This window comes from Aptenodytes forsteri, unplaced genomic scaffold (assembly GCF_000699145.1).
Source record: "Aptenodytes forsteri isolate BGI_AS27 unplaced genomic scaffold, ASM69914v1 Scaffold92, whole genome shotgun sequence".
Lineage (NCBI taxonomy): Eukaryota > Metazoa > Chordata > Aves > Sphenisciformes > Spheniscidae > Aptenodytes > Aptenodytes forsteri.
The window spans coordinates 1,243,770-1,255,858 of record NW_008794581.1 but is presented as its reverse complement, the minus strand read 5'-3'; the positions used below and the strand labels follow the sequence as shown (position 1 = coordinate 1,255,858).

The following is a 12,089-nucleotide window of genomic DNA, read 5'->3' as shown; positions in this document are numbered from 1 at the left end:
TCAGTGAGCAGTTCAAGTATTTGCTTAGACTTATGTGAAAGAGTCTCAAAATAATGTTTCTTAGTAGCCAGCTGTTGTCAGTCATTTCCTTTTTGACTAATTTGTAAATTCACGTTGAAGTATCGCAGCACTTGGAAATAGAAGTATTTGTGACACACCTGGGTTTGTAAAAGATGAATGGTAACAATGGTTAATTAAATATTCTTTGTGAACCCAAAACCTCCCAATTTAGGAAATTGCTGAAGGCACAGGCTGTAGTTCATCAGTTACTTCAGTGTCTGTTGTGAACATGAATGAGTCTTAATATGCTGAAGAAGCAGATTCAGAAGGCACTGTGTTTCTTGATGCTTTAGAAGTGCATATTTGCAAACACTTCCAATAAGCTGCAGATTTGATTAAAAAAACAAACCCAAAACACTAACTTACCTGAAAAATTAAATACAAAAGAAACTCTAAACGTGGGATTTGAAATGCTTTGTAGGGCATACAGTACTTTGCTGTGGGATTAACTAAGCAAAAATGGGCTTCACTGTGCATCTTCATCAGTGACTATGGTGACCTTGGCTCCTTCCTTTCAGTGGACAGAGAGGATGAAGCAGTTGGATATTGCAGGTGATATGTAGATTGTCTGGCTGATAAGTACATGAACTATAAAAAACTAAAAGACTTTGTGCTTGGCTTCCTAAAAAGTTTTGGTAAAAATCAGGGTTTAAATGTTATAGAAAAACATTTGAGTGGCTTGCAAAATAGTGACACCATGCGACTGCACCAGTTTAAGGAGAAGGATGCTTGTAAAACTTTCTACTTTGCTTACTTTCATCCCTGCTCTTTCTTCCTTTGCCTGTATTTGCTCACTTGCTTTTCGTTTTGTTTTTGTGAATTTGATCAAATATTGAGACATTAAATGTATAGTCAAAACCAGAGGGTTAAAACTTTATGTAGGAATGACGACAGGAACAGAATTTGAAGAATGAAGAATAAGCATTTATGCTTATTTCAAACTCAGTGTAAATGAATGCCTGTTTTTTAAACAGGATAATTTAAATTTTTTTTTTTGCACTGGTGTTGATAAAATTTATCAGCGTTTCCCTAGGCTGGGCAGTGGTTTGCATTTTGTTGATAGTACAGTGCCATCTAGTGACTACTCGCATGAAGCTGGGGGGAAATTGCCAAGGCCAAATGGTGGCAAGAGCAGATTGCATAGGTTGCAAGGTCAGATGGTTCACGGCTGCAAAAAGACTGCTTTATGGAAGGTCGAGTAAGCTGAAGTCTGATCCCTTGTGCCTTGAGACGGGACCACTGCAAAAAATGCTGTGTGAGAGTGTGGTTGGAGGTGCTGTGAGCCGTACAAGAGGAGGATGGCTTTCTTACACAGCTAGCCACAAATCTGGCACTTGCAAAATTTTCTATTTCAGTTAGAAATATAGTTACCCCAAGATCTTTGTAAACACTCTTTTTTTTTTCCCCAAGTGCTGTCATAATCTTTAAGTAAAGGTAACTTAGATTTTTTTTCAATGAAGGTAAGCTTTTAAACAGTATATATACATATTTTTTTCCTCTGTTTCTTTGCAGCTTGATCACATATTGTCCCCCCCACCTATGCCTTTTCGAAAATCCAGTGGTCCTGAAGTCTCTTCTGGCCCTGGAAAGTCTTCTAAATTTAAGAGGCAGCTGAGTGAAGATGGGAGACAGCTCAGAAGAGGAAGCCTTGGAGGAGCTCTGACTGGTGAGTTTGGGGTGTGTGTAATGTCACCTGGAGGTTTAGCAGCTGTGGAGCTGATGGCACCTTGACCCCTGGCATTTGCCTTGTGGCCAAACTCTTTGGGGGAGGGGTGAGCTCCACCTGGAGTTTCCATAAAGTCTCTTCCACATGGATTCCCTGATTGTCAGTGAGCTGAGCTCACGTTTGAGACTCTACCTCCATGGGGTGCTGACAGGTGACCAAGCACAGCCTGAAAATGGCCCATTTCTTGAAATTTTCAGGAGTATGGCATTTATCTTGCTGACTTAGTTTGGCGGCTTAAGGATTGTTTGAGATGTGCTCACGTGCATTCACCCATGGGATCACATACATCTTGTTTCCTCAAGGAGCAGATGTGCACAGATGGTCCCTTTAGACTTGATTTCATTTAAGAAAAAACAATTTGACCTTATTTATCTGGTGGAGTCCTCCCAGGGGAGGAGGGACCAGCTAGCCTGTGGCCAAACTCTTTGGGGGAGGGGTGAGCTCCACCTGGAGTTTCCATAAAGTCTCTTCCACATGGATTCCCTGATTGTCAGTGAGCTGAGCTCACGTTTGAGACTCTACCTCCATGGGGTGCTGACAGGTGGCCAAGCACAGCCTGAAAATGGCCCATTTCTTGAAATTTTCAGGAGTATGGCATTTATCTTGCTGACTTAGTTTGGCGGCTTAAGGATTGTTTGAGATGTGCTCACGTGCATTCACCCATGGGATCACATACATCTTGTTTCCTCAAGGAGCAGATGTGCACAGATGGTCCCTTTAGACTTGATTTCATTTAAGAAAAAACAATTTGACCTTATTTATCTGGTGGAGTCCTCCCAGGGGAGGAGGGACATTGCCAGCTAGCCACTGGCTGTGGAACACAGCTTGTCCTGTGTGGAGCCATGCAGAAGTAGCAGGATGCCTGAGGAGGGCTCAGGCCCACCCTGCCCTGACAGTGTCTGTGGAAGATGCCAGATGCTGAAATCGTGATGGTGTCCTGGGAGCTGTATGGCTGTGGCGTTCACTGAAGAGTGATTGTTTTTGTGTGGAGTGAAATGAATGTGGAAGTGTTGGGACAGGTTAACTGGCATTTGCTTTGTGTATTTCAAGAAAAAGAATTTTTAAATTCACTAGAATTTGGCAATTAAATATATTCCTGAAGTGCACAATTTCTAACAGTTTGAAGAATTTGTTGTGAAGAACAGGATATTAAGTACTTGGTGAGAGGGACAATAGATTTCAGTGAATTTAGTGGAAGGGATAAATTTGAGACTCAGTGTCTTGTTTTATCTGTTCAAGGGATGTTGATTGATACCAAAATCAAACAGGTGAAATTCAGCTTAGAGAAAGTTGAAATGGCATTTACCTGAGATGTGACTGTCTTCTGTCTCTCAATTCTGTACATTGTTCAGAGGCGTTTTTGCTCGGGGATGAAAAATGGTGCCGCAGTGGACAGCGCTGACTCTTCTGCCATAAGTGTCTGGGAAGTGCTTTTAGAGTATTTGCTGTTCTCATTTCCTTCCCACTCCTCTCCCTGTCCTTTAGGCTGGAAGAAGCTCCAAGAAGCTATTGCAATACTTTTCTTTGTCTGTAATCAGTAGCTTAAAATCACCTACGACGCTTCTAATGGGTGGCAAATAATATTTTTTTTTACCTAATTAACTTAAATTAAGTTGTCTCATACTTTCAGTGAAGGAAAGACAGATTCTACTATAGGAACTTCTTGTGTCACACCAGTACACAATCGTTGCTGTGAATTTTAGTGTCACTAGGGTAAGATTTGCTGTTTCCCTTTGTTGTGGTTTAACCTCAGTCGGCAACTGAGTACCACACAGCCACTCGCTCACTCCCCTCCCCCCCCAGTGGGATGGGGGAGAGAATTGGAAGAGCACAAGTGAGAAAAACTCGTGGGTTGAGATAAAAACAGTTTAATAATTGAAATAAAATGATAATAACAACAATAATAGTAATAATAATGTAATAATAATACACAAAGTAAGTGATGCACAATGCAATTGCTCACCACCCGCCGACCGATGCCCAGCCAGTCCCTGAGCAGCGGTCACTGCCCTTGGCCAGGTTTCCCCAGTTGATGTACTGAGCATGACGTCCCATGGTATGGAATGTCCCTGTGGCCAGTTGGGGTCAGCTGTCCTGGCTGTGCCCCCTCCCAGCTTCTTGTGCCCCTCCAGCCTTCTCAGTCGGTAGAGCATGGGAAGCTGAAAAGTCCTTGGCTAGTGTAAGCACTGCTCAGCAACAACTGAAACATCGGTGTGTTATCAACATTGTTCTCACCCTAAATCCAAACCACAGCACTGTACCAGCTACTAGGAAGGAAATTAACTCTATCCTTGCTGAAACCAGGACACCCTTGCAGCTTCATTTTTATAAAAAGTTGTATTATGAAAATTTCAGAAACAATATAAGAGTATTTGTGATCTGTATGGGCTTTTGTGAAAGATAAGTGACTTGCAGCACTTATCTGAAGTGTCAGTTTTGCTAACCATATCAGTGAACTCTCTGGCTTCTCTGGAGAGTTACTACTCTAAAAACTTGAAGTGTAGACCAATCTGGTGTTTTACTGAAACTAAAAATTGCCGGCATGCCACTTATTATTTCAGCAGGAGTTGGTGTGGGTTTTTAATTTTGTTTTTGTTTAACTTTAAAGTAGGGTGGTGGTCTTTCAAAATTGAACTTTCCTGTATAAGCCCTCCAGATAAAGAGGGAGAAGGCAGCCTAATCAAAAACAAATGAAGCAAATGTGCTCTGCTGCTCTAGTCTCTGGTCTTTATCTCTATGCTTGAATTATTGCTTGAGGCCTTTATAAAGGGAAATGGATATGCTTTTTGTCTGCTTGCAATATGTTGTGCAGGGTTTCATGTCAGGATTTGGGAATATAGTGTGCAATGATGTTAAACTGCTTTATTACTAATGCACTTTAAATGAACCTGAATACCCTAAGGCTTTGGTATCTTAAAATAGTTTAAAATATCTTAACAGTTTTCATGATACTGATTAAATTAATCAAAGCCATTCTGATGACAGAAGGTTCTGAATAGTCTTTTGGAATTTTTCAAAAAAATTGATTTTAAAGAAACCGCTGCAGATAGAGAACTATTTCCTAGACTTGTTTCAAATGCTCAGTAATCTGAAGTTAATAATTTCAGTGTTAACCTTGGAGTTGTATTTACCTACCTTTTTTTACATCTTAAGTTTTGGGGTTTTTTTAGTTTCTTTAATGCTTAAGAGCGGCTCACTGTTCTGGTTTGAAACTACAAGAATCACAATATCATTAAAAAAAAAAAAAGCGGGGATGGGGACGAGAAAGCCTTCCATTCAAATGAGTGAACTGACATGTCCTTGGTTTGGGTTTACTTCTATGCTCACACATCCCCTCCCTAATTTCTGTTTAAGTCTTAATGTTTCTGAAAAGATACTCATGGTCCATAATGGGAAAAAAAAAATTTTTGGAGACATGTTATTTGGAAAAATACTTGATCTTTAATATCACTTTACACTGATTACTGTCTTCCTTTTATTCTTACTTCTGTTTTGTTGCTTTTGATACTCTTTTAACTTAAGTTCTAGCTTAACAATGGGTATCAGTCCATTGGAAAGTAGTTCAGAAAGGTATTTTTGAAATTGTTTAAGGTGCAGTCTCTACCTCTGTTGTTTAAAAATGTTAACCTTTGCTCAACTCCTAGAAATACATTAAGTGGGAGTAAGTAAAGCAAGAGAAAAGACTCCTAGCTTACAAATTTGCGGAGTATTCCTATGCTGATGCTTGTTGCTCACTCCAAATGTTAGCAAATAAGTGAATTGTGCTTTGTGTGTTACTTTCACTTTCCCTTTGCTGTTAAAAACACAATATTATTGAGCCATAGAGCATAAGTAGTATTAAAGATAAAAACAAAAATAAAAATTGAATGTGTTTATATAAAACCGGATAGTTCAAATCCTGCAGGGATATACTAATAGAGGTAAATAGATAGGGTTTTTATCGCTGGGAATAGATCCCAAATAAATGGGTTTATTGGGCTTTACAAGAGGGAATAATATTATGCATGATATATGAGAAGAAATAAAATCTATATTGTTGCAATATATTGAATGAGACTTACAAAACCTGAAGGATTACAGTTACTGAGAACCTACTACTCTGAATTGGCTAAAGTAAATTACAAAACTCTTTATACAGGAATATGAGGAAAATTGAGAATGATGTACAAGGTCTTTCCAGTGGGAAATCAACACAAGGGAGAGGAGGTTTGGAAGCTTGGAGAGGTGGGATAGAAACTGAACTTACATTTTAAACAGCTTCAGGGAAACTGGAACCCAGACTCTTTTTCCTGAATTGCCTGGTTTTAAGCAGTCTAGCAACCATATTTTCAATGACAAGCAAAGAATGCTCTTCGGAGTTGAAGAAAATTAAATAAATGTTTTTGAGAATGAATCTACTGGAACCACTGATACTAAATAAAGTTTGGCCAATAAAAGAAATGCTTCCTGGAGACACTATGCTATTATATTTTGGACAAGTCGCTTCAGTCTAATTTTTGCGATGGTATTGCTTTCCTTAATCTTCATCCCCAAGGATGGGGAGGAGGAAGGCTTTTGGAGAAAGAGAGACTGAATTTGGAATGAAAAGACTTTATTGGGCGTGGCCTGCTATTAGTCTAGCAAATCTACTTTAATAGTTATTGTTGTGAAGTGCTAGCAGTACTGCTTAATAGAAAGACAGGATGAAAAATAGTATTTCATAGTGGGGGTTGCTAAACATAAGCATTCATGAGATAAAACAACTTCAGAGTAAAAGTATTTGAAAGTAATTTATGACCAGTTCCTCTTTTAATTTAAAATGTTGTGTTCCAAAGGGTTATGAATTTTTGGGTAGCAAAACCACTTATACAATAATCGGTGTTTGCCTTTCTCCTCTTCTGCTGCTTCTGCTTTCTAAGTCCTCTCCTGCTCCAGCTTCCCCCTTCCCTGCATGCAGGCATTCCCATAACAGCACTTGTGACATCCTTCACCTGGGAAGTAAACTGGAGCTTTAAATGTTCTGCTTGTGCCAAAGATGGTGTAAAACACAATCCTTGCGCAGTTTGTTCAACTGCGGAATAAGCCCTGTCGCAAAGCTGAGCTGTAGCTACTCGTTTAATAGCCCTAGGTCAAATAGAGAGGGAAAAGATCACTGCTTCAGAAGGATGCTGGTGTGCTCTGGGTGCAGGGGTGTCGGAGGAGTGCTGGGCAGACTGAGAGCAAAGCACGGTCAGGTGAGGTCAGCTCTGTTCTTCCTGGGACAATAGACTTCTGTGCGTACATGTGTATTTGAATACCTCTCCCTCTAGCCTTAGGTTGCCTTCTTAAGGATTCCTAACAATGCACAGACTGGGGCTTTAAAACTTGTTTCCAATCAGGAGAAAAGATGTTTAATTAAAAAGCTGCTTTTCTGTGGTGGCTGGTTTTCTTGCTCTCCACAAACTTCAAAGGGCTGTCTACAGTCAGAGGGTTTTTGGCTTAAATTGTCTACAGATTTTACTTTGCTGTGTTCAGAGGTGCTTAAATAGAATTCATGGCAGAAAGTAATGTGAAAGGCTAAGAAATTAAATGAGCTTTTACTGTGGAGGGGGTTAACCTGGCAAATCACTTGGACAAGAAAATTGAATTGGCCTTGCTTTCGTGTCCCATTGCTGCTCCTCAGTTTGCACTGCAGTGTGTGGTGCAGGTCTGTTCAGTCTCCGCAGCTGCTCTTGTGTAGCATTTGGAGATTGCTATCTCCCTTTCTACTTCTGAAAGGTATGAGGGCATATTGCTGGCAAGAGTTTGTGTTTTGCAGAACGCTGCAGCTAGCTCAGTTGTCTCTATACTGTATTGATAAGCTCCGCAGTTAGATATAAAGAAAACAACCCCCTCTTTGTTACCTATAGTTTGAACTTCTTATCTTGCCTCCTGTTATCAATAACTGCCTGGAAACAGACTTCTTGCTGGGCTAATTGTCTCTAATTGTGGTAGGGCTGTTATCTTGCTAACCTTAAATTGATCTTATACAAATACTGGTGACATAACACATACAGATTTCATTTTATAGCGTCTTTAATTCAAAGATCCTAAAGCACTTTACATTAATGAAGTTACCTCATGATCTAGTGATGTATATATTTTTTCTTTTCTAATATTTCTGCTTTGATCAGCTTTCCACCTCTAAGTCATCAGTCATCCAAATACGCTCAGCAACTATTGCTGTTCCCATATAACTAATCTGTGGTTGACTTGGAACGAATTTGGGGATTCTCAGTCTGGTTTTTGCATCAGAGATTCATCACTCTACTAACACTAAGTAGCAGAAAGATCAACAGCTTTATGGGTCATGTAGAACAAGCTGTTCTCTTATCCATGGGTTGGCATGTGCTGGCCAGGACTTGGAAGGGGAAGTTGTCACCGTTCATACAGGGGAGCAGTTGACAGTGGTAGAAATCCAGAGTTTTCACAAACATTATGCTGTATAATTTTATTTTCATGAATATTGTTGAAAATGCAGATTAGCTCATTAAGCCTTACAATGCCTAATATTTGATACAACTTGGTGGATGGGGAAAGTTGGGCATAAAATCAGGTGACTCGTACCTGGAAACCTCTTTGGAAATGGCACCAAAGGTACAACTGCTTATCATAATCATGATGTGATTATTTTAGTGGCGACATTTTTAAAAGATTACTTTTATTAATGATGGCCAATTGGTGGAGATAAGGGGAAATGTTCCCTATTGTCACTGTAAAATATCAAAATTGTTTACCGACTTCCAGTTATGGGACTAATTAATTATGCATGCACCACTCCATAAAAAGCCCTGTGATTTCATAGCTGTTTCTGGGGATACAGCTTGGTGGGCTCTGTTGGCCCGTCTCTGGCTCCAGAAGTCGGGGTGCTGTGGGATGCGGGGGAAGGATCGCTGCCAGCACCGAAGCTCTATCAGACGTGCCTTTTTGTAGAAAGTAAAATTTCCTGCATTTTATTCCCCTTACGTATCAGAGCAGAAGTATGTTTCAAAATTGCTTTCATCTTTGTGATGCGTGACAGGACTGGATGTGCTCAGTTCAGAAAGTCTTTTCAGCCGCAGCTGCCTGAGGGCTCTCCCCGACAGCAGCAGAGGGAGGGTAGCAGCCCAGCACCGGTGCTAACACCACTTGGTTCCTGGGTACAAAAGATGGGAAGGTTCAACAGCCAGGTGTGCCTGGGCACAGGCACAACATGCTTCATTCAGTAGCACTGCCTCTCCAGAGCATGTCCTGGAGTCTTTTCACTGCCTCCCTCAAAGGCTTCCTTAGAGCACCGTACCACGTGTTAAACTTCTTCCAGAATTAGTAGAAAGAGATAGAAGCAAGCTATTTTATAATTACACACCTGAGAAAATGTTTTTTAAGGCATGCACTATAAAGCTGTCTTATACAGATAAAGTAAATATATTCTGCTATGAAATGCGCATTTTTAAATGGTTCTTGGTGCACTGGTGGTTGAGATGACATTAGGTTGTATTTGTCATTGTCAGTTACCTTCATCATTTTAAGGCTTCAATTAACCTGCATAGTTGAGTTGATAATTTTACTTCCCTGTGCGCCTAGCAAGGTAATTTCCATATTCTTTGACATGTCTGGAGTCTGCATCATGTAATAGTCTGAGATGAGAACAGAAGATACTGTATTCCTGTCTTATTATTTTGCCTTTAACTCCTCGATTGCTGCTTAATCGTGCTTGTATCATCAGAACATGAGAAGTTGATTGTTGTTGAGATGAAAGCAAACTGTAGCAGTAGAGTGCCTAATTAGCAGATACATTTGCAAGTTGCCTGTTTTGAAGGGTGGAGAAGTAGAGTTTAACCCTCTTTGGGATGCTTATAAAAGCAGCTTGAAAGTTGAGTCATTTGTCATAGTGGAAAAATAAAATGTGGAGAAAATGAATATGCATATTAAATTTCTGAAGTTTGAGTTGTAGCTCCTTAAGAAATACCCCAAGAGCTGTTGAATTAGCTGGCTCAAGTATGCTTAGCAGTGTAACTGTAGAAGTGCACATGAAAGAACTTGCCTGGACTTAGTTAAATGCTTGGTTTTAATCAGCTGATTACCTAAATCTGAGCTCTGTGAGGCTGCAGTCTTATTGTTGCTAGTACCTAAGCTCGTTAGTGCAAAACTGTCTCTGCAGTGTATTAATAAATAAATTATAATTGCACATCAGGACTGCATTATCCATACTCCTAGAGGCTTAAGTCTTCCTTTTTCACCTGTGGACCTCTTGAGTGGATGTTGTGAAGCCAATGGTCTGACCATGTGTGGAGGGAAATTGTACCTCCTTGCTCCAAGATGGATGCTTTAACATAAGTTGAATGTATAGCTTGAGAAATCTTTGAGAAGAGGGAAAAGCACTTTCTATGCTTAATCCTTAGAATGAAGGTTGAAGACTTAAATGGAAAAGTTTATAGAAGTTTTCCAGTGAAAACAGGGGGAAACTTCTCTATTAGGAAACTTTTCACCTTTTGAAAAAATGACTATAAGCACATAGTTACAAATCACTTCTTTAATTACATGGCGTAGCAATGTATACCTGAAACAAAAATAGGGGTCATAGAGAAAGTAGTGTGTTGACACATCACTTCATGCTTGTCACTCGTAATAAAGTCACTGGGCATTTTCTTCATAGTACAATGGAAGCCGTTTGTTTTGTATCTTATCATAATTTCTGTGAAGCAGGTAGCAAAAAAAATAAATTGAGATGGGAGAGTTGGGAGCCAAGAATATTGGCAGCTGGCTGAAGTACCTGTTCATGAAGTGGTTGAACTGAGCAACAGTGAATTTTCTGAAGTTCTTAAAATTAGAGCATGTGTATTCTAGGCACAACTTGGTTGCAAGTTTGCCAGTATTTAGAGTTGCAGATAAGAGTTATCTCTGAGCTCTTGGTGTGCAGGATTCTTGTTTTTGCAAAATTGACTGTATATCAGAAGGAGCAATACAACTGTCTCATCATCACTTAGATGTAGTGTGGTTTAATGTGCTTTTGGCAGCATCATGCGTTCAGTCTGAACCTTAAATTTATTATCAGAGTTTCAGAACTGGACCTTCAAATTTTTCTACAACAGGTGTAAACTGGGGAAAAAAGGGTGAAAGGGAAGCAGGAATATCTGTGTATTAGGGTTGTCTTGTAGAATGGACAGTCAGTCTGTAAGTTTTGGAGCTACATGTTAGAAGTATGGGAAAAAGGCTCTATCTGTTGGTAAGAGAAGGAAGCAGCAGAATGTGCCCATCTCTGAGCCCACCGATAAATAAGATATCTCCAACTTATTATTTTGCTGATAGTTGGAAGGTGGGGAAGTAGAGTTGTAAATGATAACTTCAGGCTGTAGGGTTTTTTATCATCTAGATAGCAGTGTCACTGGCTGGCTATCACTGCTACTGTGGTAGACATTTTTGGTATGGAAAATGTAAAAAAAAAAGTCCCCCACCGCCCAAAAAAACTCACCCCAAAACCCAAATACCGTACTCACCCCCGAAATCTAAATACAACTAGAGAGATTTGCTGGTGATCCCAAATGCCTTTCAAATATTTTATTGCTGTCATACTACTTCAGTAATAGATTGCAAATCATCAAAATATAAATGTAACTTCAGTGAGTATCTGTTAGCACAGGAACTTTGAGTAATTTCCATATGAGCAAAATTCTGTATTGTCTTTTAAGTGTCTTTCAGTGACAGAAATTTGTTCCAAGCATGGAAATTAAATTTATTTCTCGGAGGAAAGCTAACTGTATGTGACAACTCACTCTTGTTAATTGACTTATAAACAGTCTTGATTCTGAGTCCCTTTGTAGTTAGAGGCTTTTTTTTTAATATATGTTTAGATCTGTATCCAAAATCTGCATCCTACTAGTTTCTGGTCCAAAACTGGATGTATCCTTTCCCAGTTCCAGTTTTGCCAGGACTGATGAAGTTTTAAGACAGATCTATTGGGGTTTTTTTTTAAGATCATAATCTCAACCCAAAGTTTTGCCTTTGGTGAGCCACATCTATTTCATGGGGTCACGTCCCACCTACAAGAAGGGGAGAGTGACTAAGGTCCGCAAATCCCCTCGGTGTGGATTAAGGTGAGATAACACTCAAGGTCCAAACATGAACATCAACTTTAATGGAACGGACACTCTATGAGCACCAACCCTCTGTGTATTAATATGTTGCACAAGCTAAGTGGCTTTATGAGAATCATAGAATCATTGAGGTTGGAAAAGACCTCTAAGATCATCGAGTCCAACCGTCGACCCAACACCACCATGTCCACTAAACCATGTCCCTAAGTGCCGCATCTACTCGTCTTTTAAAT

The 12,089-nt window shown here is 39.8% G+C and overlaps 1 protein-coding gene across 1 annotated transcript in view; it reads left to right on the top strand.

Moving 5' to 3' along the window:
- The first annotated feature begins 1,179 nt into the window (after positions 1-1,179).
- LOC103893420 (microtubule-associated serine/threonine-protein kinase 4-like) overlaps positions 1,180-12,089 on the top strand; it is a 19,767-nt gene continuing 8,857 nt past the window's right edge. Inside the window, exons 1-2 of the mRNA XM_009272544.1 lie at positions 1,180-1,338; positions 1,573-1,726. Coding sequence (XP_009270819.1) covers positions 1,180-1,338; positions 1,573-1,726 — 313 coding nt within the window. The remainder of the gene's footprint in view (positions 1,339-1,572; positions 1,727-12,089) is intronic.